This window comes from Tinamus guttatus, unplaced genomic scaffold, assembly GCF_059628265.1.
Source record: "Tinamus guttatus ecotype Peru unplaced genomic scaffold, ASM5962826v1 Tinamus_guttatus_pri_ptg000702l, whole genome shotgun sequence".
In the NCBI taxonomy this organism is placed as follows: Eukaryota; Metazoa; Chordata; class Aves; order Tinamiformes; family Tinamidae; genus Tinamus; species Tinamus guttatus.
In genome coordinates, this window is record NW_028289236.1 from 749889 (window position 1) to 777821 (window position 27933).

The 27933-nt window shown below is 49.6% G+C and overlaps 1 protein-coding gene across 1 annotated transcript; it reads right to left on the reverse strand.

Moving 5' to 3' along the window:
- Nucleotides 1–1256: 1256 nt before the first annotated feature.
- COL6A1 (collagen type VI alpha 1 chain) lies at nucleotides 1257–27735 on the reverse strand. Its single transcript, XM_010228490.2, has 35 exons — nucleotides 27506–27735; nucleotides 26504–26633; nucleotides 24353–24553; nucleotides 23872–24031; nucleotides 23418–23540; nucleotides 23302–23322; nucleotides 23051–23071; nucleotides 22898–22942; nucleotides 22439–22492; nucleotides 21117–21161; nucleotides 20995–21021; nucleotides 20574–20600; nucleotides 20424–20468; nucleotides 20123–20176; nucleotides 18967–19029; nucleotides 18452–18514; nucleotides 18076–18129; nucleotides 17960–17995; nucleotides 17629–17691; nucleotides 15059–15121; nucleotides 11681–11743; nucleotides 10973–11035; nucleotides 10640–10690; nucleotides 10520–10555; nucleotides 10120–10182; nucleotides 9544–9609; nucleotides 8774–8809; nucleotides 8074–8110; nucleotides 6906–6914; nucleotides 5937–6070; nucleotides 4839–4948; nucleotides 4002–4185; nucleotides 3498–3672; nucleotides 3286–3315; nucleotides 1257–2421 (listed from the first exon to the last, which is right to left on the reverse strand). Exons 1-35 carry the CDS (start codon nucleotides 27612–27614, stop codon nucleotides 1811–1813), a joined length of 3072 nt encoding a protein of 1023 aa, XP_010226792.2. The 5' UTR covers nucleotides 27615–27735; the 3' UTR covers nucleotides 1257–1810.
- Between the last annotated feature and the right edge of the window lie 198 nt (nucleotides 27736–27933).

Below are 27933 nucleotides of genomic sequence, written 5' to 3' on the forward strand. Positions count from 1 at the left end.
ATTCTTCACCTGGAGATTGGGACTGAATGTGGTTTGGTTTCTAGAAACAACTGTGTATAATTGCATAAAGGCCATACTGTGAAAGATCAGGGAAAGATCAGGGACCACATTGTAACTGGAAGGAAAGCAAAAGCTATAAAACATTTCCTATCTTACGAGCCCTCTGTTCTTTGCATCTAGTTTTTTAATGCACCATTGGCTAGATTACTTAAATCCACAGCATTCAATAATGACTAATAGCTTTGTGATGGAAAAAAAGGGATTTACTTTTTTTTTTTTTTAAATATATGAAGTCCTGCTGAAGTTCTTCTGGATTCCAGTGGTCTGTATTTCACTGCACAGATTTTAAAGCTTTCTGGGCTTCTCCTATTCAAGACAGACAAAGTTCCACCAAGACTGTGGAAAACAATTTATTTGTCAAATATCTGAAATTGACAATTTTAGCAAAACATAGGCATAAAACTAAGTTGGATTTTTGGATACAGAGTAAAGAGTTTGGATGTTGATACCTGGTAATCACTGTTGTTTTCTTAGAAGCACATTGATTCGCAGCAAGAGCACCACTGGAAGCACTGAACAAAATCTTGCCCAGCCAAATCACGCATTTAGTGCGGTCTTGGAAATAACCGTGTAAACACCAAGGGCCCACTTCACCCATGTAGTGATAGCACCTTTATCAGTATATCTGGAGAGTGGGAGTCTCTCCCTGGTAGAGAATGGCTGTCTTTTCCTTGACTTGGCTGAACTGCTGATTAGGCCCTAATTCAATATATATAGTACAGTTAGTGCATATCCCTAGGGACCAGGAGCCTAATTCCTTGATGGTCCTGTGGACTCTATTTGCCCACAGAACACACTGGGAATGAGACAGCTTGGTGCTTTTAGAGAAAAAAAAATCCACTAGCTGGGCTCAGAAAGGTTTTCCAAAAATGGAGTTTGGACCATAAAGAGTCATCAGGTCATTTGTGAGGTTCCTGGTTTCACTATAGGACCATGAGATTACTTTTGTGAAGGAGTGCAGTTACATAGCTTCTTCCCTTGTTTTCCCCACCTCCAAAGGCTATTCTGCCTGCCCTTCGGTCAGTGCCCAGCCCTTCTGCTCCAGAAAGGAGCATCAGCAATGCGGTATGCTCCACCACCCACTTCTACCCCATCCCTGGGAAGTCAGTGCCCAATCCCACAGCACTGAAGACCTACAAGGCTTTCCATCCATGTCTAGCACGCAGCTGGTTTGGGTGATGAAGTCCGATTCTCCCTCATCAGCGTGCCAGATCCGACTCAAACTTGCCAGTCGAGACAACGATCCCCTCTCAAAGCTTGCTGAAGTGCCAGAAGTTTCACTTGAAGCACAGTATTGGGTTAGGACCGTTGTGAGCCAGGCAAGTGCTCAGCTGAAGTTTGAGGAAATGAAAAACGGTATCTGAAAAGAGCATAATCAACCTTGCAAGACCAGGCAAGTACTTTAGTGGTATGAAATTCCTCATCCTGATTCTTTCTTGGCAAAACTGGTGGATTGTTTCTGTTGTTCTGGAGGCTTTATTGCTAGGTGTTCTTGTGTTTGCCTGCTGGGGGCAGGAGGGGAGGAGGGAAGGAAGTCATAGGTTTGGGGGCCAAGAGGGTAGAGGCACAGAGGAAAAAGCTGGGGGAACAAAGGAAAGAGGATTGTGCACAGACAGACTGTGGCACTATGGCTATCTGTGTAGACACAAGTTCCTCAGGTTGATCAAGAATACTGTTTTTTTGGGGCTTGTTTTTCATTTTTAGGGAAGATGGAAGCAGGCACAGCTCTGGTAGAAACCCACCTAGCTGCTCAGTCAACAGCTATTTTCCTGGAGACAGTTTGGTAGAAGACACCACGCAGCAGAGAGGTATAGTCGGGCACACGGAAGAGGTGGCGCTCCCCATAGACCACGTCATAGTCCGCGCTCTTCCCCGTGACCAGGACACGGATGTTGGGCTCATTGACTTGGCTGCCTACTGCCAACACATAGATTTCAATGCCAGCCTGCTGAGCTTCCTGCACAGCCCTCTCAATGGCCCTCGTGGTGATTCCCTGAGAGTTGCCATCAGAAAACACCAGCACCCTCTTCTTCGCCCCTCCACGGGAGGACCTCTGGTACAGCCCCATGACATACCGCAGAGCAGCATTGACATCTGTGGCATCATTAATGAACTCCATCTTGTCAATGGCTTTGGCAATGACTGTGTAGTTGTACTGAAACTGTGCTTCTACCTTCTGCTGGTTCCTGCCACTGTACTGGACCACTGAGACGCGCACAGAGTCGTCGGCGGGCTTGCCTGCCTCCAGGAACCGTTCTGCCAGCCGCTTCACAAACTTCTTGGTGGTCTCAAAGTTCTTGCTCCCGACGCTGGTGGAGCTATCCACCAGGAGGGTGATGTCTGCTGGCCCAGCAAAGGTGACTGCAAGGAGAGACGGTTGTCATGCTGTTTCCCTGGGTCTTTTCATGTGGAAGGCCCCTGAAGTCACTAATTGCCTCACAGGCTTCCTGTTCTGGCATACTTACAAAATCTCCAGTCTTTGGCTATTTACTGCCCCAGTTTCCCCTATCCTAACACTAGTCTACACTTCTATTCTTCCATTCTTTCTTTTATTGGTCAGTGCAGGGCTGCACTCCCTTACCTATTTGTCTTAATTCATCTAATGACAATTGTTACTTGTCACACTTCCCCCACCCCCTTGAGTTGCACTGCTCCTTCTTGTCTGGGATACCAATTCATTTCCCGGGCAGACTTGTTTCCGTGATGAATCTAAGGTTTGCATTTGCTTTACTTCTGCCTTTAAGATGTATCTGACTAAACTCCTCCTTGTAGTGGCTTTTCAACCCGCTTTCTCAAATTGATTTTCTTGTTTTTCCTTTCCCAATGTGTTCTTGACTCAGTGCTCTAACTACCACGTAGTGACAGATTTTTTGCTGCTTGACTCAGTGAAAATCCATGAGTCAGGACTAAGTCTGGCAAAGCCTTCCTTTAGGAGGTACCAGAAAAGCAAAGTTCAGGCTTTTCTTAGCCCAGGCCCCCAAGTGCTTTGAGCTGATGTCTATGCACTCAGCCTGTTATAAGTGTCTGAGTTTGACCAGATCTACTCTTCCAGCCCAGATCCCCATGTTGTATATCTAAGGCCAGAAGCAGGGCACAGGAGCCTTCTTCTTGCTTATACCCTTGCCAAAGGTCTCCCAGCTCTACATTCTTACAGATACAGATGTCCCTTGCCCCCACTACCACATCCATAATCCTTGTTTTACGGCATGCTAAGTGAATACTCACTTGGGCAGGTGTAGTCTGGACATTTCTTCTCTGTTAAAAAGATTAAAAAAAAAAAAAAAAAAAAAAAGAGAGAATGTCACTTGTTATGTTTCTTATCGCCTTCAGTCAGATCCCTGGGGCTTCTACAATTTGACAGGGGTGGTGAGCAAGACCAGTCTGAGGCCAGGGCATCCCATAGCTTCCACTTGTCCTCACGCAGGGCTTTCACCCACCTTGGCAGACGTATGAGGTGATATTCTGCAAGAAGGTGTCATCCAGGAGCTCAGCATAGTTGTCCCTCTGAATAGACAGTCCTGGTCTGGTGGGTCTGCTTAAACAAGCAATGTCATTCAGGTGATCTGGATTTGGGGGATTCCGGAAAATGTCACCTATCCCAAGGGAAACCACCTGCAGGAAAGTTAAAGTCCATTACTGGTGTGTAACAAACGCATCCATAGATATGCCTGCTCATTGCTTAGACTGCTTAGAAGCACCAGGTCTTTTCAAATAGGCAGACGTGCCAGGTGAGAGGGGCACAGCATGACTATGTTCAACAGCAAACAGGCATGGTCTGTCCCTCTCCATGAGAACACATGTATTCCTCCCTGCCCTGGCCTTAGAGAGCAAAGATGTGGAGACACACAGGGAGTTTGCACTACTCTGATACATGGTGCTTCTTGCAGTCAGTCAGGGCGCTTCTCCACACTACCAGTCTGCCTAGGCTCCCATGCTCTTACCGGGGTGACATCGCACAGGGAAGAGAGTGGTGTAGGGTCCCGCAGAGTGTCAGAGCGTCCGTCTGTGATGACAATGGCAACACGCTTGTCAGACGTGAATCTCCGCACCAGGTTCTCCTTGGTGAACTGCAGAGCCTCTCCAGTGTAGGTGCCACCAGCTATCCATTTCAGGTTCTTGACTGCCCTGCAAGTACAGGCAGCAGGGAGTCTGGAAGTCCTGCCCCACATACATCTCTGAAATGTCTGGTAACACATAGTCCGCCAACATATTTTCAAGGCAAGGCAGCATCTCACCTGCTCAGGGCTTTGGGAAGGCAATTGGCAAGTTCCTTGGCATCAGCACCACCTACAAAGCTGCTAGCCAAAGATGTGGCTGCTCTTGTAAGTGACTTGTGGCCAGGAATGCTCCAGGGGAGCTGGAACCTATGGCCTGGCAAGGCAGCCCTTTCCTAGACTGAAGGACAGTGAGGGGAAAGCCGGAGGCAGATGTCAAAGCCTGAACTCTGCCCATGCCCGAGTGCCAGTAAACCAAGGAGATGAGCTTTTGGTACAATTTCTGTGTCTGTGAAGCTGAGAGGAGACAAATCTGTAGGGACCGTGTTTGTAGTACTCAAGTGACAAGCTTATACTGCCTGTTGGAGACAACCCAGAGTGGGGAAATAGAGGATAGGCCTGGTACTGCCAGTGTACATCTGACTGACATAATAGCAGTCACTGCTTTCCCTTACGGAGTATTTAGCATCTTTACTACCTGCAGGAGCCACTGGTTCAGAGGTGGAAGCTGAGTTGTGAGTAGGGAGGCCCTTGCTTGGGTCTCTGAACAGTGTGTAGACTTACTGTTTGAGTGCCCCAATGTTGTCTATGTTGGCATCCCCCATGGCCACAAGCTCCTGTGTGTTGTCATGGCTGTACTGCACGACTCCCACGCGTGACTCACCAGGTTCAAACTGTTGAAGAAACAGAAATCAATTAAAGCCAGATAACTGGCCAGAAGGGCCCCAGAGAGCTCAGAAAAATTGCTCAAGGTTTATTTTGCATCTCCCATGCTGAATGCCTTAACTGACAAGCTTTGCTGCCTCTCCTTGGGAGTATTATTCAGAGCAGAGGAACACTAGGTAGAACAGATACAAAGGAGAATGGACATGGTGTCTCAGGGGTATTGGAACAAGACCTCAATCCAGGTTTCACAGATCAGTGGTCTCAGTACAAGACACTCTGCCAGCCAAGGAGACCCATGTATGCCTACAGATGTATCTGGAGATAGGTCTTCACAGCTTTACATTCCTTGTGTGCTATAGATATGTCTGATTTTACCTGAAGGAAAAACTGGATCTCAACCCTTCCTTGCAAAGCATGGGAGTTGGTGGAATTTCCCATGCTTAGCAGGTCACAGGGAAGGGTAAGGAGAGTAAACATTTTTGTTCCTCTTCAGACTGAAAGACTTACTGTTAAGAGAATACTGCTGTTTGGTTAGCAAGGATCATTAGTAGTGTGTTTAACTGACTACCTACATCCAAATTTGGGAGCATGCAGAGGGTGCCTAAGGAGCTGGTAATTGGCATACTCTGGGAAATTGCAACACATCTCATGTGTGATCTCCTGCAGCCTCCCAAAATAACAACTAAGAGTTCAAGAGACTGACTGATGGATTAGGAGAACACAGTCCCCTATAAACTCTTATTTTCTGGGACACAGAGGAAGAGGTTACAGCCATAACAGACAGAGTTCCTTTGCCCAGAAAAGGGAAATGTCTGTATTTTGGAACAACAGACTTCACTGTCTCATCTCTGCTGCTCTATGAGTCTGAAAGGAATAAAGGCCCATCTTACACACTTGAAGCTAAGTCTTGTGGAGTCATCTCCCTGTCTCTTTGCTTGCAGGGAGAAATAACTGTGAGTGCATGAGCATATCTCACACACATGTGGCATATCTCACCTTCACACGCTCATCCTTGCTTAGCCGATCAATGACCTTAATGATGAAATCCTTGGCAATCTGGAAGTTCTGCAGACCGATACTCTCTGAACTGTCCAACACGAAGAGGAGGTCAACAGGGCCACACGTGCACTCTGCAGCAAAGCACAGGAGCAGAGGTTTATGTTCTTTGTCTCAACAGCTCTGCCAGAGCAGTATATTTGGCCAAGAAGCATAGCCCAGAAAACAAGGGTGACAGACTAGATGCCCTGTGCGCTATAGACCCACAGAGCATGATACAAAATGAAACTGCAGAATAGAAGCATGGGAGATGCAAGTTTGTTCAGTTTGATCAGTTTGCTAATTTTTCTACACAGAGCTTTCTCAGTGTCCCTTTTAAGACATTTTTAAGATGTCAGTAGCCATAAAACACCTAGTAACCTATTGTGGAAACATTTCCTTAGAAGCCTCCTCACTTCTGCCATTCACCCAGTCCAGGAGGACAGAGGTGATGCAGGTGGGCTTGAGGAGGCTGACTCAGCTTGTTCCACTCTTTCCCATGACTGATGGACATCATGCATCCTTGGCCCTTGCTCCAGGCCTATGGATTGCCAACCCAACCTATCTAGACAGCTCTGCAGAAACAAACGTCGTAACTTTCTCTGCAGATGGGAGCAAGATTTTGTGAGAAGGAAACAGTGCTGGATCCATAGCATTTACTAAAGTGATGTTCCTTTCATTTACAATAACATTTAGGGAAATTTTGCCTGTAGCTTTGCTGGCATGGGGCACCTTGACAACAATTTTCTGTGGTTTGGGACTGAGCCACAGCAGCCTGTGTGCCCTCCCAGAGAGCTTGCAACCTTCCCTTACTTTGCTTATGGTTGGTCCTCACTCCTGTACTCTCATCACATATTTATGGTACAAGTAAAAGAGCAGGGAAAGGGAGCAAGAACATGTTTATAGAAGACTTAACCAAGTAATACTCACCGCAGCAAGCTAGAGGAGAAGAGACAGAAAGAGAGAACATTAAAACACTGGATATAGCTGTTTTGCATACACTAACTAGACAGCAAGTCTGTGTTTCTGCAAATCTAAGACAATTTATCTGGACATTTCAAATTCTTGCTTGCTCACGGAGGTTTCCCTCCTGTTTGAAATATCCAGCTCTCTCCTGCTTCAGACTGTGCTGCTGCGACCTGAAACGCTGTATGTGGCACAGCTGATTCTCAACACAAGGATGTTTCCCTTTCAAATATAAATACAGGCTAATTCTGGAAGGATTAAGTAAATCATCAAACTATGGAGCACAAACTATACTCGCTAAGCACTATGTGCTACTCCAGCACTTCATTACTGGCGTGGGGCCTAAAATCTTTTGCAAAGTGTGTTTACTTCTGTTCCGTTATGGTCAGGACACTCTGAGCGATATCAGTCACAGTCTGAAAGCAGATTTCTCTTTTCCAAGGGGGAAGAGTCAGGCCTTGCTCTTGAAAAATCGCTATAAAATGGTCCACACATGGATTTGCACGCAATGTTGCTGGCAGTTTTGGTGAAGGGTTACTTTATACACACAGGGCAGCAGGCATGGGACCAGCACAGGCAGGGCAAACTGATCTGCAGCACACACACATGCTGTTGTGCAACTGGCTTTAGAAATCAAGCTTGGAATCTCTGGAAGTCCCAGGGCTTGGAGAATGGATAGCAATACACACGGGACTCACTTTTTTTTTTTTTTTTTCTCTCTCTGTCCTACATTCCCAGCTGCAGGGAGGACTTTCACCCTTTTTTCCTCCCAGCGCTTTGGCTTGATTGCTCTCCAGTGCACCAACCCTGCCATTGCTGAGCTCCCTGCCACAGCTCCCAGCAGGTTATTCACTGAAAGGGAGCCATGTCCCCTGTCCCAGCTGGTGAGCATCACTCTCCGTGCTGCCTGGGGACTGTCTGGCTTGCTGGAAAGACCTGCACCACTAAGCCAAGCCCTGCAACACTCTGGCTAGCAGAGGAGAGCATGGCTTTACTGCTTATCTCTCATGAGGATGCAGAGTGCTTGCTGGGCTCCTCTGCCTGATACAGACCTGAGCAAAGCAGCCACCTCCCTCTTGACAAGGACCTAAACAGGGCCAAAAAGCTGGAGAAGTGACACAGGGATACTCACAGCACATCTTCATGATGATGTCCAAAATTTCACATTCCTGAAAACAGAGAAGAACCTTGACTAACAGGCTATCTGGTTCCCATTTACCCAAGTGCCTCTGATGCTCACCAGCCCAGCTGCTGCCATGTGCCCTCAAAACACACCTTCATCTGGAAATAAGTGATGTGTTGCTCATCTTGGAGCAAGTGAAGACTAGGATTTGTTGGCAATGAACTGCACCCACTGCTCTGACTGCCACAAAGAGACTGTATGGAAGGTCCCAGATTAACATCCAACTTGCTGGGCCTCTGCTGGGTGCTGCAGACTAGGTGCTTGTTCACCAGAACATGGGGAGACCCTGATCTTGGCAATACATGGTTCATGCCCCTCCCCTGCTGGGCGAATGTCATAAAATTCATCTTAAAGTTAAATGGGAGGGCTAGGCTAGGAAGAATACTAAAGCCTTTCTACATACATGAGAGATGTTTCCATCATCTAGCCCAGAGACTTGCTATTGCTGGACCGTCAATCAAGGAGAGAAATCTGCTCCCTGAGATTCATGGGGACAGTAATAAGGGGACACCATCGGTTTTGTATTCCTCTGAAAAGTCCATGATTATGAGGCCTTCCCAACAGCAACCCTCTGCTCAGGAGCTGCAGGGTGGTGCAGGGGAAGGGCAGACCAAGGAAGCAAACAGAGTCCAGATCCTGTCCCACTCACATCTGGTCCTGGAGGCCCGACGGGTCCTGGTGGTCCCTGTCAAACAGAAGCATTAAGAGAGTGTTTACAAAAGCAGCCAGTGAGCTCTGCCTATCTCTCAGTAGGCAACGCAGAGCTTAGGCTGGAAAAACCGTTTAGCTCCCCAGCGGCTGAGGTTCATTTGCTTGGACACTGCCCTGAGATAGTGCCCTGCCACCACGTGTACTGGGCCTCCCACGGTGGGGAGGCAAGCGCTCATGACAGGCAGCAAACACACACATCATGTGTCCTGCTGGGGCGAGTCAAGATGCGCCCTTTCCTTGCCATCACCATGCCTGGGGGCAATGGGTGCATTTCACTCTGGAGATGCCTCTCCCGTACTCCCAGGAAAATTCAGAGCAACACAAGCAATCAGTGACCCAGCATGAGCTGAAATTACTTCATAGCCACTCCAAAATGCTGAAACATGATAGCTGAACTCGGTCATCTGAGAATGTTTTGTTCAGGAAAATGCACAAACACTTGTGTTTGCTGTTCTGATTTGGGATGAACGTGAATGTCAGAGAAGACGAATTTCCCTCAGAGGGAATTCTGCTTGGCTCTGCATAAACATCTGCTGCTAATTTCAGAGACCCATATACTAGGCCACAGCAGTGACTTTTCAAACTGCCTTGCTACTGCTGTATGTGGGGTCACCCTGAGGAAGTCTGCTGCGAGCTCTGCTCTTGGGAGCTGTATCAGCTAGTATGCCGTGCTCTTTGGTGCAAAATCCTTTCAGGGTCTTTACTTACCGGACGGCCTTCAGGTCCCCTGTGACCCTTTGCACCTTTGCTGCCCCTGGGACCTGACGTTGGATTCTGAATTAAGAAAAAAAAAACAAACAAAGAAAAAAGCACAGATTTGTACATGTCAGAATAATGTACAACACTTTACACTTCCAGACATCAGCTGAGTCCTACTTAACAGTAGTGTTGTCATGAGAGCATTATCAGAGCTTGCTATGCCCAATGAACAACAACAAAAAAAAAGTGTAGGACTTTGGCTTGGGATGAACAAGTCTCCCTTCTCCAGCGTAATGGCTCAGCACAGGTAGTATAAAACCTGGAAGCATTCAAGCCCATACTGGAGACGTTACTAAACTTCAATCCAACCAACCTGGAGGTGCCAATCATAAGCCACAGGGCGGAAATCGAATGTCTGGAAAGAGCTACCCTTGTCATCAGGTGTTGCCCAGTGGCCAAGGTTGCTTGTAATCCAACAAAATCTGACAGGCTTTGGCCCACCAGCAAGATAATGCTAGATCCAGCCCAGAGCTTCCACACCATGTTCAGGGAGAAAAATGATTCAGCTTTATACAGATTACTCACGTCATTGCCAGGCTCTCCGGCTTCTCCTTCATCACCTTTAGGACCAACATAGCCCTTTGTTCCCTGAAAAATGATGAAGAGGAGACTTCTGCATGGAAAGTGCATGATAAGGTTGGCTCACACGCTGACATCAAGAGAACTGGCTTGGTGAAATGCACAGGCTGCTTAGCACCAAATTACAGTGCTATAAAGAGACAGATACTTTCAGGACTTTCCCTGCAATAGGCACTGTCCAGCTCCCACTCAGTGGTAGCACTTGCCACCCCAAATGTTGGTCTTATGAGTGCAACTGCTTTTGGAGGAGTAGTCTGCATTGGGAAAACCATTTCACCAAAGCACCAGCCAGAATACATCAAACAGGGCAATCTGCATTGAGTATGAGAGAACGCAACAAACTTACATTAATGCCTGGTCCACCTCTGTCTCCTGGCTGCCCCTGGGGATGAGGAAAATGAAGCATGTTAGATCAGATAAGCAAAAATAATAATGTTATGGTTTCAAAGGGGTATATAAAACTTACAGGGGCACCTGGGAATCCAATTGTGCCATTCCCGGGAGGGCCATCTTCCCCCTAGAAAGGAAGGAACACGAGATGTGAAAAGTGGACCCCTTAGACGGCATGGCAGCAAGATCCTGCGCTCCTCAGGCAGCTGATCACCACAACAAACTGTTGGAAAAATATACAACTGGTGGTTTGAGCACCATTGCAAGCAGTTAGAAAGTACCTCATGAGCTGGGAAGTGCTGTGTGGGGCCAAGCTACCACTGATCCTTTCCATATTGCATGTCAATCCAAGAAAAGAAAAAAAAAAAAAAAAAAAAAAAAAAAAAAGAGGCTGAAAAAGGACACTCACTCTTTCTCCCATCAAGCCAGGATCCCCAGGCAACCCAGGTGCTCCAGGTGCTCCCTTTGGGCCCTGAAAAGAGATGAAGCAGCAGTGAAGCATTCTGCAAAGTCCTGTGAGCTGGGAAGATGATGTCTTTGAGGCAACTACCTGCTGCTGGTTTTCCAGCAGTGCTCTGATCCCTCATACCCTACCTTAGACCAGTCCCACTGTACTGGAAGAACACAAATGGGAGCTTACAAGGAGTCTGCTTTCTTTCAAGGGCAGCAGGCAGGGTAAACTGCAGGCCCCTGTGCCCCTACGAGCTCCTTCAAGATCACAACAGGAGATGTTTTGCTCACGAGAGCAATGCAAAGCCCACAGCTGGGCTAGGAATTGAGCTTCTCTGGGCGGTTGACATTTATGCCCTTGGAGAGTAATTCCATAAGCTTCTGCCAGATGAGAAGCAAATTGTGGTGTGAAGCCACATCACTTACGGTGTGGCCACTTCCTCTCTCAGAAATTGTCTCTAGCTGTTGGACAAAAGGTGGCCCAGCCTAAGGGGCCCACAAAAATGCCTTGATATGTCCACCAGCAAACTAGCAGCTGAGTTTTCATACACAAAGCATTTCCAAGATCTGTGGTACTCAGGGACAGCCCTAGTGAGCAGCATCTCCTGGTCTTCCCATGCTGTGTTCCCTCCCCCCCAGGATGACCGTGTGAAGAAACAACACTGACCTCATTTCCACGGGGGCCGTCATCTCCCCTGTACCCCTTGGGTCCCGGAGGTCCAGCCTCACCCTAGAAAAATATAAAGAGCTCTCACAGGTTTGTTTCCTCTGGTTCTTCTGCAGTGAAGAGTAGGATCCTTCATGTCATTACACGGTGGGTGGGGCAACCACCTTGTGCCTTGCACACATCAGTGAGTCACTTGTGCTTTGGCCAGATTTGACAAAATTGGGGATTAACAGATGGCATTGCTCTATTGATGGGATTAACAGAAGTGAGAAGAAGCTCCAAGAGCTGTTGCAAGGAGCAGCAGGGCTGTAACTGGCTTGTTATGAGGCTGCCTAACATGGCTTCCAGTTGAGCACCCTGCTAAGTGGTAGGGCAAGGGAGACCTGACGTGGGCTCCGTACTGTGGGCAGTACTGATGCTGTGCAGGAGGAGCCTTGCTGTGACTACCAGCACCAAGGAAGTCATGAGGCCTAGGGTAACCCGTGCTTAAAAGCACAGCGGGGCTGTTGAGGTGTCCAGTTTCAGGTTCAGGCTGAAGCTGAGCTCGGATCTGTGAAGATCTAGGAAGGCCAATCTTGGAAAGGGTCTTGGAGCAGCTTAAGAGACAAACATGTTCTTGACCAAGAGCTGGTCCAGGTACAACATGCAGTACGTCTATCCTGCCCGAGAGGTCTGCCTACCCCTAAAATTGGTCATAATTTGAAAATCCTATGAAGTTCCTATGAATATCAGATTCCTTCTGCCCTTGGTGGAACTGAATAACCTGGACATAGAAATCATACTGTTTTGAGAATTTTTGTCTACCTCTTCTTCAAAGTTCCAATGCTGTTCTGAGAGATATCAGCAACTTGTGCCAGATCCATTTACCATGGTGCCCACCGGGAGTATGAGCTGTTTACCATGGTGCTCAGTCTTGTCCAACTTTGCTGCTCTTCTTTCTTGCCACCCAGAAGTTGAGGAAGCCAAAATCCTCTTCATCAGCTTTATTCCTCTTTACATGACACTGCTATGGAAAAAGCAGTTGCCAAACATCCCTGGTCACTTCATCTACCTTGTTACAAGCAAACATACATGGATGGGGGCAGAGCATTTTAAATTTACAGAGTGCCGTGTGGAGCTCTAGGCTGTTTTAAGACATGTGACTATTCCCACACGAGAGAGCACAGGAGAGGGTAGAAACACATGATCGCTCACATCAGCCAAAGCTGAATCTAAGATACCTTTGGCTCACGCTGTCTGTAAATAGTCTCACTAGCATAGGAGTTAGTGAAAATGTAGAACTGCAAAAAGAAAATCTTTAGCAGTTCCCTGCCCACTTCCTCTCTGGGTGCAACAAAGACCACAGGAGGTACAACCATTACAGCCAGGGACCACCAAAACCTGCTAGAGAGATCAAAGAAAGAGCAAAATGACCTTTAGCTTCTCTCATAGGCAGAAAGAGGGTGAAATGGAGTCACAGGTTAGTGGGAGCCTTTTGCCCTTGCCAAGAGAAATACACTCCATGAGTCAGAGTTTGCAGATAACATGACTTGAAAAATACTTGCGTTTGCCAAAGTCTTCCCCTTGCCCAAGCCCAATTACACATTTATTTTTAATTTGGCCAAGCAAAAGCATTTTTCCTCAGTTTATGGAAAAAAAAATCTTAGCTTTGCAACTGCTTTTAAAATCTCCCTGACAACTGAGGCGCTAGGGCAGCCCTTTGGTCTGGAAAGGTACTGGAGCTGCTGCTGTAACAGTTTGTTCTCCGACAGGGGATTGACTGAGATCCAGCATCCCTGGGAAGAGAAGACTGGTGGCCCACGCAGGCTCCATGGCAGGATAGAGACCTGCTGCAGCTGTCCCTTTTCTCCTCCTCCCCACTGAGGAAGATTGACTGGAGGCAGGGTCTGCCCCATTTTGGTTCCCTGTGCATTTACACAGACTTTACTTCCAAGTTTGCATCAAACCTTCAGCCAAACTTTGTCTTCTACACATAACTTTTCCTTTCTTGACCCTAGTCAGAGCTGATCTCTACCATGTAGAGATCAATTCTAGTCCTTCCTCCTCTGCCGTTGCCAACCTGCTGCACTGGACACATAGCCAAAGAATTGCCTCTCTACCGGTGCCACCTCCGAAAACGGCTAAGTTCAGAGGAAACTACAGTAGTGCTGAACAAAATAGATACTGCCAGATGCTCTTCAGTTGCAGCAGGAGCTTAGCTCAGCTAGTGGCAGCAGGAGCTGGAGAATCCTCCACAATTAGCCTGGTGTCCTTCGCTAGCACAAAGCAGACTTGAGGGCAGCTTAGCTGTGGGCAAGAAAAACCTTGGCACATCATGCCTGTCCTCATACTTTATGTGAGGCAAGTCCTCCATCAGGGTTGATGGTAGACTCCATCAGATGATTTCAACACAGTAGTGGCCCCTTCACAGTTGTCATTCTCCAGATCTTCTTCAGGACTCCTTGATACTCTGTTTCACCATAGGAGGCTTAAAAGCTGTCTCATCTTTATTCACATACTGATTTTGACATCTCATTGCTTAGCTAAGCCCTACTCTAACAGCACGGGAACATTTATTGCAATACTTTCCTATGGTTTTCAGCTCTTTTTTTGTAAAGGTCAAAGGTGTTGTCACCCTTGGACAGACTCTGGGGTACATCAGAGCAGGTTTTCTTGGGTAGAAAGACCCTACTAGTTATTGCAACCAGCGCTATATCCTATATCCCAGCAGCAACTCTGGGCTTGGAAGCTTTGACTGAGAGCTAGTAAAGCATTGGGAGGAAAGAGCCTTTAACTGTGGAAAAAAAATCCTTTCTTAAGCTATAGGTAGCCAACTCTGCTCTCCAGAAAGCCAGTGGGATCTCCAGGCAAGTGAGGACAAGCTGACTCCAGAGTGGGAGAGCCAGCCTTCTCAGTGAGCATACTTGAGTAATGTTGGCTTTGGGATGGGTCATTTGCAGATGCCAACGGTGTCAGAGACACTTTTAGGGCCCCGTCAAGCCATCTTTACTCACACAAACTTGTCCCATTGGCTCCTATGACCAGAACAAGCCAAGTTTGGCCTGAGGCCTGAAAATTTTGTGTATTGCTGCAGCTCACACTTGCCAGTTTCCAAATCTGCCTGTCAGATTGTTGGCATCTGTTTCTATGAGGACTGGGAAATGACGTGGAGGTTTCTCCGTCTCCAGTCCACCAGCCAACCCTCTATATTATAGCCATGTTCATGTTCTAGGTTCTCCTAGAAATTCCTACCCATTTGCACTGGCTCCATTTCCCAGTCTGGAAGATGTTGAGAACCTTCCCCCTAGATGCTGTGCCATCAGCTGGCCCTCAACCCCAGTCTCCCTGTTGCCCCAGCCATTACTAGCTGTGATTCAGAAGGTTTATCCACACACTCACCGACTCTCCAGGTGGCCCGAGGGGTCCTTCCCGCCCCTGGTCTCCCGGTGGTCCAGGTTCTCCCTGAAAACACACACAGAAGAGGTAAGAAACTCAAAGAGATGGGTAAGGGTCTTGCATGCAATAATGCAGCACCAGTAGCGCATGTGACAAATTCAGTCATCCAAACAAGCAGGCTCTTCAAACAGATTCAGGTCATAGACGTTTGGCAAGAATCTCTCAGTGGCGTGGGGAGAAAGAGAGGAGTTCACCTCGGATAACATGGCTACCTCGGAGCCAAGATGAAGCCCCCCCCCCCAGGATGGGATTGCCTGACACTGGGCGTTGTGTCTCAGCACATTTTTAATCCAAAAAAGCAAATTACTAGAGAGAACCAGCCCACTTTGATAATAGCCTCTGTGTGGTAGTGTGTGCCTTTGCCTTCACATAGACTTGGTCCTTGCCAAGTTAACAAGATTTCCAAGAAAATGCAGCTGGAGGACATTTCACACAGTAAGGGCATGGGACGATGTGCTCAGTAGCATTCCCCCTCACTGCTGACACTCTCCCTTTTTGTTTGCTAATGCCCATATGATGAGCTGGACAGGTAGGGCCTTAAAACTAAGTCCTCGTGCACTGAGATGAGCCAGCAACACATGCTGCAAGATGTGCATCTTTACAAGAGGCACTGCTCCACCTGAAACCCCCAGCATGAAGATTCAGACACTCCCAGCCCCCCCCAAGAAGTTCAGCAATCTCCTGCAACAGCCATCCTTGACTTAAAATCTTGAGGAAAGCCGTCAAAGCGTCGTGACCAAAAGCTGTTGTTTGCAAGCGAGAAGCTTCTATATGCCTAAGCCAAACAGTAAATATGAAACATAACTTCCAAAGGGCCCTGAACACTGGTGGAGACGTTTCTGGCAAGGTTAGCAAACCTCGTGCTTGGACTGAAACTTGGAACAAAGCAGCCCATCATCTGCTTAACAGTTTAACTCCAAGGCATTGACATGCCTTCGTCTCTCGCGCACATCTGCCTCGCACACCACATACAGCGGAGCTGCCGCTCCCAGAGCAGTAAACAGGAAATGGAAATTTGCCAGGAGCCCCTTTCCAGAGCTCCTCATCATGTGCCAGCTGCAGGCTGCCCCCTCCTCGACACGGCTCTCTCCCCATGCCCTCCCCAGAGTTGTCCCACCAAGCTGGTATGTGTTGGTGGCAGGTTCTGGCTGTCCTTGTAACGATGAAGAGGGGATGAGCAGGCCAAGATCCCATGTCCCAGCCCCATCCTTGAATGGCCCTACCCCCTTGACAGGCTCTGCTTTCCCATTGCTAGCCATAGGATGGCTGTTGTCAAGGATGGAACCTTGCATTTTATCTTCTCTGTCTCCCAGGGTCCCTCTGAGTCTTCCTTCTGGCCTGGGCACTAGGTACAAACAGTGGCAAAAGGAGGGCAGGATGCTATTGGCAATCTGGCAGGATCCTCCTTGCAGGCACCCTCCTTCCCACCAGCTCAACCACTGCCCCGGTCCTTCTTTCTGGCACATGGCACCTCCTGCCATTTGTAACATGTTTGTCCTGGCTGGACAGTGGCTTCTGTCCATTCCTCCCACACACGCACACTCTCAGTGACTCAGCCATGGCAGGCGTGCAAAATACTTTCCTAGTGACTCCTGCTCGGCCAGAGTAGCTCTAGTCTCAGTAAAGGGGAAGGAAGGGATGTTCGTCCCTTTTCTCCTCATCCACACACACATTTTCCTGCACACCGCCCTGTGGATAACAGCATCCTTGCCCTCCTTAGTGAGTCACAGGTACCCAGACCCCCAAACTCTGCACCAATCCACACCCAGCCTTGAGCCTGAGAAGGGTGTACGTGCTAAGGAGGAAACCTTGGCTCTTCACTTGCCCTCGTGGTCCCTTGCAGATGGCTTTGCAGCTTGCCAGGCTAGGGCTGACTACTCTCTGTCTGTTCTTGGCTTTCTGGGCACACTGTCCCTTGGGTTTTCACTGTTTTGCTGCTGAGACGCAAGGTTAGGGGGCAATTACAGAGGGGCAGTATCAGGGCTCTCTCAGGATGGCACTGAAGCACTGAGCTTACCTCCTGGATCAGAACAGCAGCCATGTCTTTCCAGTCTCTAATGACCAGAGCAAGGTGGATTTTGCTCGGCTCCCCTTCTCCCAGGCCCTGCCTCTGCAGGCAACCCATGGTTGTCCTCCTTGGGTGAAGGCAGAATATTCCTCACCCTGGTGCCAAAGATCCAGGGGCCTAATGCATCCCGTGTGGAAGCCTGTGGCAGGCTGGCTGCCCAGGCTTAGCTTCTGCTCTCCAGGACCAGCAAACCACTACTTGATAGTCCCAGTGATGGAGATGCATGTGCTAGGCTTGCTGAATCTGGTCCCTCCAAGCCCCGCTGTCCCCATACACTGTGCTTGCTAGGGGCACTCAGAAAGTACACCTGGATGTTTGCCAAGTGCTGTCAAGTTGGCCTGCAGACTGATGCGTTAGTCACCGAGCACCCATTTCTAGCTCCTTGCTGCCTAACATGCTCCTATTCGCAGACAAATGCCAGAAGCTGCTCGGCGGATGCAGTTACCGGCTCTCCTCTGGGCCCACGGTCACCAGGAGATCCTGGGGCGCCTCTTTCTCCGTTGCCTCCCTGCAAGGAGATGATGGAAATGTGAATTCAGGAGCTGCCTTCCATCAGGTCTGTGCTCCCCTGCCCACTCCTGCACGGGCATAAGATGACCATGCTGAGGGTAAAACCCTCCCTCGAAGCTCCCATCTCCATGAGTTCTGCCCCAGCACTGTTCGCCCAGCTGCTCTTTTTGATGCAATATGCAGCTCACAAGCACAGGGATAAGCCCTGCCAGCTCTCGCCCCTGCCTTGCCTGCAAGGTGCCCAGCAGCAGGACTGTCTTACTCACCCGTTCTCCGGTTGGACCATCTGCACCTGGAGAGCCCTGCAAAAAAATAGAAGAGGTCTCAGGCTCTAAGGACTGCCAACACAGGGGACAACCACTGGTACATGTAGAGGACTCGCCTCATCTCCTGTTTCTCCTGTCGGTCCAGGTTCACCAATGTTGCCAGGTGCACCCTGCATAAGGAAATCACAGAGGTTCAGACAAGACAGATAAGCAGGCTTTAGAGCAAAGCCTCATGTGCTAACAGAGCACAGCACAATTTAGCCTTGGGCAGACTCTGTTTTAAAGCTATGGCTGGAGTGAGCATCTCTCCCCCTGCCTGCAAAGCAGGGCTTGGGGCTCCTCACATATTGAGAGCGCCAAGGGATGCTGCCAACACCTTCTGGGACTGGTAGCATCCTGGGGAAGCAGTGGGGCAGCAGGTATATCTTGTCTTGGAGCTCTGTTGGAGTTAGGCAAAGCCGAGGACAAGGCATGCACAGACATTTCACCAACCTTCTCCCCAGGACTTCCAGGGATCCCCTGTCGGCCAGGTTTTCCATCTTCTCCAGGTTCCCCCTTGACAAGGATACAAGGTGCCATTAAGACTTTGGTCAGTACTGAAGGATGGATCCCATGCTATTTATACTGTCAGGAGCCAAAACTTGCCACAAAATGCCTTTACTTTTACCCAGCCTGCAGTCTCTCCCTGGCCACCCTGCCTGGGCAGCATTTCCCTGGACTGTTCCCCAATCCCAGCATATCCCTTCACCAACCCACTGGCCCAATGCAGACTGCTCTTCTGCAGAAGCCACTTTCCAGCACAAAGAAATGGATCGACTGCTCTTGATTGTGCCCCTAAATCCAGAGCATCCATCTCTCCTGTACAGGTCTGTTGTGCTTTCACCATCTGCAGAGGGGGGGAGGAGCATCTTCCTACTCGGGCAAGAGTTTCCACTACCCCTGCACTGGTCCATCACACTGAGGAGAGGGAGGGAGGAGGCATGTATCGTGGGTGCCCCATGGCTTACCTTTTGTCCCTTTGGTCCATAGGCACCAGGATCTCCCTTGGGTCCAGGTGGACCTTGAACTCCCTGTTGAAAACCAAGACAGTGTCACTACCCACAGGAAAACAGGCACAGAAAAAAGATGCCCCCTTCCAGAAGAAATGAGGAGGCAAAACTGAAGGAATGTAATTTCAGAAGAATGGTGTCCAGAGCCCTCCAAAAGCTCTCACTGCTTTTCTAATTAGTGTGGGATGACCCATTTCCAAGACTCAAGGAAGGACTCAGTGGTTATCTGTGCCGCCCTCTTTGTCTGCTCTTGACAAACAATGCACAATTTAACATAAAAGGGTGATTGAATATCCTTTTTTGTATTCTTATATTATCCTTATATTGTATTCTAGGGGGTAGGATCATGCCTTATTTCAGGTTAATATTTTTTCAATGAGGTATCCAAATTTAGGAAATCTAACTTGCAAAGATTGGGTCTGTGCTTGTCATTTTATATGCACATGAGCATCTTTATTCACAAGTCACAGATCCCCAAGTCTAATGCCAGAAGGAAGCCTGAGAACCTCTCTTCTTGCCTTCTGCATAGCACAGACCATAAACAAGTAGCTCTGGTGCTTCAAGCCTACTTGCAGAGAGGCAGAAGGTCTTTTTATTGATACAAGGGCAGAAAACACCCACTGCAACACATGGGTATAAAAGCTACAAGATTTAACATAGACAGAATTTTACTTACTGGGTCTTATAGTGATTCAGCTTCTAGGATTTTCCTTCCCTTGCTTGGCTTCTTGAGAGCAAAGCCATTACCAGGCTCTCCAGAAGAGCTGTTTGTATAGCGGCTGGGCACAGCCGGCTGGAATTCGTTAACCTTAGTTTTGCCTATCTGGCATTCCCCTGATTGCCCCTCAGCCAAACACGCTCCCAGCACAGTGCAGACTAGTGGGGAAAACATCATAGCAAGGACAGGAAAGCCTGTTCTGGTGATCCCTCAGAGGTGCTGTGCCTGGGATGAGTATTGCCTATGCATAGGCATATTTCCAAGTATGGCAATTAGCTATTCCTTGGCCACAGCTCCCTTCCTTGGGTGATCCCCACAATTGCAGACCATAGGAATAGCTTTCCAGTGGGATGCACTCATTCATTTGAACAAAAGTTGACTCCAGGGAGTACGTACATCAAATCCTGGTGAGCCTTTGCAGCCAGGTAAACCAGGATATCCAGCTTCACCCTGTTAGAAAGATAAAATGAGCATCTCCATGAGCAGTGTCTGAGAAGCCCCTGTCCATAGGTCCCAGGACCAAAGGAGGGGTGCTCCCAACCCTGTTCCTGGCTGGTAGAGGGCCCCACAGTGAGGGAACCCCACTGTAGTGGGTTGCATGGGCTTTAGTTCCAGGACACCAAAATGGTTTTGGAGCAGTGTCTGTGCAAAATCCAGCATCTTCAGGATAGCAAAGTGCCCCAGAACAGGGATTTACCTTCATGCCATCGATGCCATCGATTCCACGCCTGCCCTTCTCACCCTGAAATGGAGACAAGACACTGTGAAGAAGGGATTTCCAAAAGCCCTTTCCCCCACTGCTGAGCATCAATGTGAAAGAATAAATGGTACAAAGCCAGAAGCTGACCTTGGCTCCCTTGGCTCCTCTTGAGCCCTGTGAAGGGAAAGAGAGAGAAGTCAGGCCCCTAATGCAGAGAGGATTCATCCCACTGGTGCACTGCTGTCCCCATGCCAGCTCAGTTGGAAGGGGCAGGACTTCACATGCCGCTGGTCTTGCAGCACATGGATGGACTCCCTGAGGCTGCCCTTACCAGACCCCCCTTCTCTCCTGGTGTGGAGAGTGCCAAAAGGGATCCAAGATGCAGTGGCCACCAGGCTGGGCAGGAGGAATGTGCGTGCACACATGTGCGGATGTGGGCCTGACCTCCATGCCATCCAGCCACACGGGGCCAGACAGCCCGACAGCTGCTCCAGGCACAGCAAGACAAGCAGGGCCAAGTGGGCAGAGGGTCTTGGAGAGGCCCTCAGCACGTCCTTGCCACCCTCACCTTTTCTCCTCGAGTTCCTTTGTCACCCTAGAGATGAAAGAAAGAAAAAAAGTATGAAAAAAAATGGTACTTTGGAGCCTGCAGCTTACCTAGAAATGCCCACAGCCCAAAGCATCAAGTACCTTCATTCCTTGGTAGCCAACAGGACCCATGTCACCTGGCCTGCCCTGGAGGATAGAAATACAGTGTTACAAAGGCAGATACCAGCAGCAGCTGGGCACAAGCTCCCATCCCTATGGGGGCAGATTCCCCCTGTCTCTCGGTCTGCAACTGACCCCCACTTTTTAACGGACAGATTTTGAAACATGGTTCTGCATTGCCTCTCAAAAAGGTCGTCCTGTTGGGCTGTGCTTTTGTCCCTCTCATAATACTCACACGCCGATGGTGGCAGCTTGCAATTTAGTCAAAAACACAGCGGAGAAGTAGGTCAAGTTTATTATTCCAGCCAGAGGCATGCAGGGTCTTGGTGCAAACTGCTGCTGGGTTGGACTCCAGCCACGGCCCCCTGCTTGCTCCCACCTCCAGTGCATAGGAGGCCGGGAACATTGCATTACTGTGGGTGGCAGAGGGACCTGTGTTCATCTCCTGTCCCTCCCAGACCAATAACCTAGCCCTTCCTCAGGGTGAGGGAAACTATGAGCATGGGGCACATCATCGCAGATAGATGTGGAGGGCAGAAAACACTTAGGAAGAAAAAAAGAAGAAAAGGTTCATGTCATGGGGTTTCCAAATTGAGAGCACATACACTGACTAACTGCACTTATATGCACAGGAGAAATGCACCTCCCAAAATAAATGTACCTAGTAAAAAAGGGTGGAGGAAAGAAAAAATTTCTTCATACTATTAGTTTATTATTTACCAAAGGCTTCCCTGCAACACTGCTGTGCTTGTAGTGGCAGAGGGCACAAAAGGGAGTCTAGAATTCATGCTCATGCCAGCACACATGAGTCACAGCAGTGCCCTCCAGAAAGAGTGGCTATTTTGGGTGAGGAACAAGGAAGCCTTGTAGTGATGGAGAAGCAGGTCTGCCCTGCTCTGCCCGCACCGCTGCCCACCAGGGAGAAGAGAGAACCAGCAGCCTCCAGTCAGTGGGGTGGATACAGCCTTGGGGTGGAGATGCCTCAACATCATCCCTCCCATCCCTGGAGGGACTGGCTGCAATCCCACCATGCATCCCATGGAAAGGTAGTGACGTAGGGGCAAAGCTGTCATCCCACAGTGGACAGTGAGGGAGGTGCAAAGCTGGAGTGAGAGAGGAGTCCTAGGGCCACCTTGGCCATGCAAGGTGCTGGTTGGCAGACCCTGCTGCAGCCCTCAACCAGGTGCCCATCCCATCCCACACTGCATGGTTGCTCAGGTACTGAGGATGCATTGGTGAACTCCAGCCAAAAGGCACAGTGCTCCGAATAAAACATTTCTGGAGCACTTGAACAGATTACTTACTGGATCTCCAGCATCTCCTTTTTGGCCAGGAAGACCCGGCTTGCCTCTTTCTCCCTGAAACACAAGACAGAAAAAAAAGTTAGTCTATCACCCTAGGGCATAAAATGATGGTCTTCTGGGCAGAAGTGGGGAGAGACAGTCTTAGCATCAGTGCTCTGTATGCACAGGAAGGAAAAGATGGGCAGCTGCCTGGACAAAGGTACACGGAAGTGCATAGCGAATCCACACCCACATCACCGGGGTGCAGTGCTAGGGCACTGAGGTCCTGCACCCCACCCCGGGCTCTCTGGAAATCTGCCCAGTGGCTGGCTGGGAAGGAGAGCCATCCTCTTCCTCATGCTCATTGAGGCTAAGGAGAGGCCATGGGTTCCTCTCCGGTGCTGGAGCACTCTTGATAAACCCAGCCCTACTGCCTAAATTCCCCAGCAGAACAGCCATGACTGGTGGCTATTTCCTTACCTCATTGCCTGGGTCACCAGGAGGTCCAGGGGGTCCTCTGGGAGGCTGCAAGAGGGCAGGAGAGAAGCATGGATTAGATCAGGGACAGAGACACAGCCTGGGATGGAGGGAACACAAGGAGAGGGAATAGAAGGCCTCAAATGTCCAACTCACCTGGCACTCAAAGGAGCAGCACTGTCCAGAGAGAAGGAAAAAATAGCATTAGAGGCAATGGGAAACACAGGGAGCAGATGCTCAGACTGGCAAGGGGATAAACCCATGGAGCCCCTGCGGAGTCCAGAACAACCTGCACAAGGGCAGGGAGGCATTGCCTCCCCATGCTGGGGCAGAGCATCAGCTCAGGCACCAAGGATGGTGCCTGCCATGAGGAAGTGGGGTTCCTGCTGTGACCAGGGCACACTCACCACTTGCTCCACATTATCTTTCTGCAAGACAAAAAGCAGAGAATAGGGGTTTGTGAGGGACGAGCAAGCCCAGGAAGGGGCAAGCTGCAGAGGGGATGGGAGCAGGTGATGCTTACAATCATGTTGATGATGGTGTTTATGGTTTCCTCCACATCAAGCTCCCGGGTTGGCTTCAGGCTGGTGGCAGTGAAGTTGCGACGGTAGGTATGATCTGTGGCAATGATGTTGAGCCGCTGATCCTGGGGTGGAAAGGCAGAGTGAGACCTGCAGGCACCCAGCTGGGACCTTCCCGGGGCAATACATCAGGGTTGGGTTTCCATAGGACACCTTGGAGAGCTGCACCCTCCCTCCACCCCTTATCACCTTCCCACATTGTGGCCTTCCTGGAGCTTCAGGGCCCCACTAGCCAGCTATGCTGTGTGACCCTTCATCACTGAATACAGCTGCTGCGCTTGGGGCATTCAGCCTCTCCTTTGCACCAGCTGATACTGTGTTGGTGGTCTTGTGGGACCACCTGGGACATAACACCACGTGAGTACTGCAGGGAGCATCCGGCCCGCATGATCATACCAGATGGTTGGGAGAAATGGCAACAGAGAAGACTTTGATTCCTAGATGTTTGGCTTCATTGGCAGCATCATCCAGGCCCCCACAAGGCTCCTTGTACCCTTCCAAGGGATGTCCATCAGTTACCACGATCAGGTATTTATTCTCCTTGTGATGGGAGCCGCTGTAAGGGTTTAGCACACACACTTAGCCCAAGAGAGGCAGCTTAGGCACCTCAAGACACTCACCCCAAGCAGCACACCAACAGACCCCCATCCCAGCCAAGCTGGAGCACCAGCAGCCTGTCACTCTGGCATCTGTTTAGTATCCAAGTGACCACCACCTCTTGTGTGGGGACAGCTCAGCCTAGAGCACAGGGCTCTGCCTGGTGCACAGCTCTCCAAGAGCTCCTAACCTCCATCCATCACAGTGTTGCTACTGGAATTACCCCATCCATCTCCCCGGGCATGCCTAGCCACGGCACCGAGGTGGCCTGCCGCCTTACCCAATGAGCAGTTCCTCAATGCCTCGCTTGATGGCACAGTCCGTGTATGTGCCCTTCCCAATGTAGTTCACGGCTGACACTCGGTTCTTCAGCTCGTTCCTGCCGCTGGGCATCGAGGTGAGGCTCTTAATGAGCACAACCTCGTCACTGTAATGCAGCGCCCCTGCGTTCCACACCAAGTTTCGGTCACAACGGTAGTACCTGCATGGACAGGCAAGGATATAAGCTTTCAGTACATCTGGGCAGGCCCGGCCCTTGCCTGGGCCCTGCCACATACCTCTGGCTCTGCTTCACTTGCACCAGCTCACAAGGCAAAATGCAATTCCTCACACAAGTATAGCAGGACTTTACGAGGGCTCACTGCTTTCCTGCAAGTCAAACCCTCGTGCCTCGGCACACGTCGGACATGGCAACCTGACGAGGCTGGGATATGCTTTAAGTGCAAATTCCAGCTGTGAGAGCTGGTTGGCTTGTCCAGAGCAGGTGGAGGAGTGAAGGACAGGTGATAGACACCCCCAAGGGCCAGACGCTTTGGCAGAGAGGCTCCCCAAAGGGATGGTGAACTGCAGTGGTTGGAACTGAGCAGCAGACTTTCCTACAGACAATAAGGTACATATGTTCAAGATAGGTGGCCACTGATACAGCATTTCCAGGGAGGTTGTAATGAATTTTTAATTCCTGGACACGTTAAAATTAACATGGAATGTCTCCCTCCAAAAGATGCTCACACTTACAGGGACGAGCAGTGCCTTGAAGCCCTCCTCTGAAGGCTGATCTGGGTTTGCTTTGTAGCACCAAGGGAGCCTGTGCTTACTAGTACATGGGTACGTGTCTGCAGGACAGAGGCATTGCTTCTTCCAAATGCCTCAGCCTGGGGTCATACCTAGTGCCTAAAAATGGGTCTTTTCAGGATGCTGGGAGGCTGGGACCAGTTCTGAATGGATGAGGCTGAATAGCCTCCCATAGAGCCTGGACGAAACCCCCTCACTCCTCCAAAATCAGCTTCTCTGTACTTTGCAACAGCTTTTCCCTGTGAGTATCCCCCCACAACCTTCCCTACACTCTCCTGGCTGTTTGCCACAACCAGACCCATTGCCACCACCTCATGCCACCTGCAGCACTGCACACTCCAGATGCTGGGCAGCACCATGTGCGTCATCGTAGATGGCAGGGTGACTTCTCTGGAAGAGATGAAGAGCTGCAGGGCAGGCCTGGAGGTGTTTGGGACATGCTTGGGAAGTCGGTCTGCCTGCCTGCATGCTGCAGGGGCTCTATCTGAAACCAAGTGCCTTAAATAAGTGCCAAGCTGTGATGATAGAGTCCCAGCAGATTACTTCAAAGTACAAGGCTCCTGGTCAAATGATGTCTTGTACCATAGTCTTTATGCCTACACAAAGGGCAGGCAAAATGCACATTGCCTGTCACCCATCCTGAGGAAAGGGCCTTTTCCCCTTTTGGTGCTCATAGCATCAGGACATCCTCCCAGCTGCACATTTGGGCACCAGCACTCTTTTCCGCCTGCCTGGAGAAGCTTGCAAAACAGCATCCAGAGGAGGGAGCTGCCAGGCTGATGGGTCAGGTCTTAGCACAGAGCTCCCTGGTACGAGGATGCAGCCAGGCATCCAGAGGCTTCCTAACTGGGGGGCCACAGGGCATCCGCATTTGGGATGGGAGGGGAGCAGCTGAATGGGTCAGAGCACTGCATCCGGCTCCATCGCATCTTGAGAAGCACCTCTGACATACTCTGTTGCCAGAAACGGTTCACCAGCAGGCCCAAAGCCCCACCACAGGTTCTCTGCCTGCCCTGGGAGCTCCATCTCCAAACAGGGGCACCCCTCACCTGCCCCAAGGCCTGCACCCCTGTCCGGGTAGGGAAGCCATTCCTGTAGCTCCAAGGAAGCCCTTGCTTTCCTGGGGGCGGGCACGGACAGGATTGCTTAAGGCACACTGCCGCCTTCAGAGCAGCCGGAGCAGGAATAGGGCAGGCGCAGGGAGGAGAGGGAGGAGATGCCCCCACACATCCCCTGGGCAGCCCTGCTTTCCTCCCATCTCTGCTGGGGCATCCCGCCATGCCCAAGGCCCTTCCCCATGCTTGCCTTGTCTCTTGCAGCCACAGAAAATAAAAATTAAAAAAGCAGCAAAAAGAGTTACCTGTCTGTCAACTTATCAATGAACCGGTTGGTGAAGTCTTTCACTTGTGTGACCAGGTCCCCAAAGGGCTTCACCCTTAAGGCGACGCTTTCCGAGGTATCCAGCACAAAAAACAGGTCCACGGGGCAGTCTGAGGACAAGCGCAGAGACGGAGGAGTCACAGGGCATCCCCCCAACACCATCGCCCGCTGCACACCCCGGCCCAGGCTGCATGGAGCTGGCGTGCACTCGCCAAAGCACTTCTTCAATCCAGCTCCCTTCCTGCTGCGCTCGGAGGCTTTGCATTAAGAGGACTTCTTTCAAATAACCATCCCTGGTGAGGGCATGCAGGCATGCATGTATAGCTGAGCTCACTCTCCCATGGCATTTCCACCTTGCCATTAAGAATAAACAGGATTATACCTGAGCATGCATTCAGAAAATATCAGTTTGTTGCATTTAACAGCTTCCTATGTATTTTTTCCCCTTTACATTCAAAGGGCTTCTCTGTGAGACCAGTATCATTTGATATAACATGCAGCTACAGCAACAACTTGAATCCCCCCTAACAATACATAATAACAATGAACAAAACAATAAATTAATGATTTTCCAAAACATCTTGGCATAAATATTACTGTAAAGGAGAGCAAAAATAAAATAGCACTTAGTAGCCGGTGACAAAAATCAAACTCTTTCGCAAAGCTAAGCCGATAGCAGCTGTCTGTCATCCTCCCCTTCTGCACCCCAGGTCCCAATAACTACACACCTGGTAAGTAAGAGCCAAGGAGAAGCAGAAAAAAACCTTAAAGATAGGTAGGTGCATCAAGCAAACACTCTTCAAACACACATTGCCCTGCACTGGAAATGCTACTGCACTCCAAAACTTCCTGACAAAGCTGCAACAGCAAAATACAGCCCAGCTCAGCCATGCAGAGAGCGAAACGGCAGCCGGGTTTTCATCCGCTAATCTCAGGGTGGATGGAAAGCAGTAAAACACCTTGGAGGGTGGCCCAGGCTTACCTTGAGCATTTGCGACTCGACTGTCGATTTCCGTGCGCTGAGCCCACGAGCCTCCCTTCAGGAAACAGACTTGAAGTAGCAAAGTGAATAAAAAGTTTTGCAGCCTCATTTTCGCTTGCTTCAGATGACCATTTAGTTAGATTTGGGGGGAAAACAAAAAAGGGAAGGAGAAACTCTTATTGAAGAGAGGCCACAATCCAGAGGAAGGAGTCACTGAAGAATTTTTTTATTGCTTTCTCCTTGGTTTCTGTGTAGAAGGAAGAGCAGGCAGGAATGCTAGGGTGAGGAGGAGATTTTTTCAGTCTGAGAACAGAGGGAGGGATCAGGGATGTCAGCTGTTAGTCAGAAACGAATGAGGCTTTTTTGGTTATTCTTTTCCCCGGATGTCACCGTACCTGCACCAGCACCCCTGATTCCTGCACCTGCAC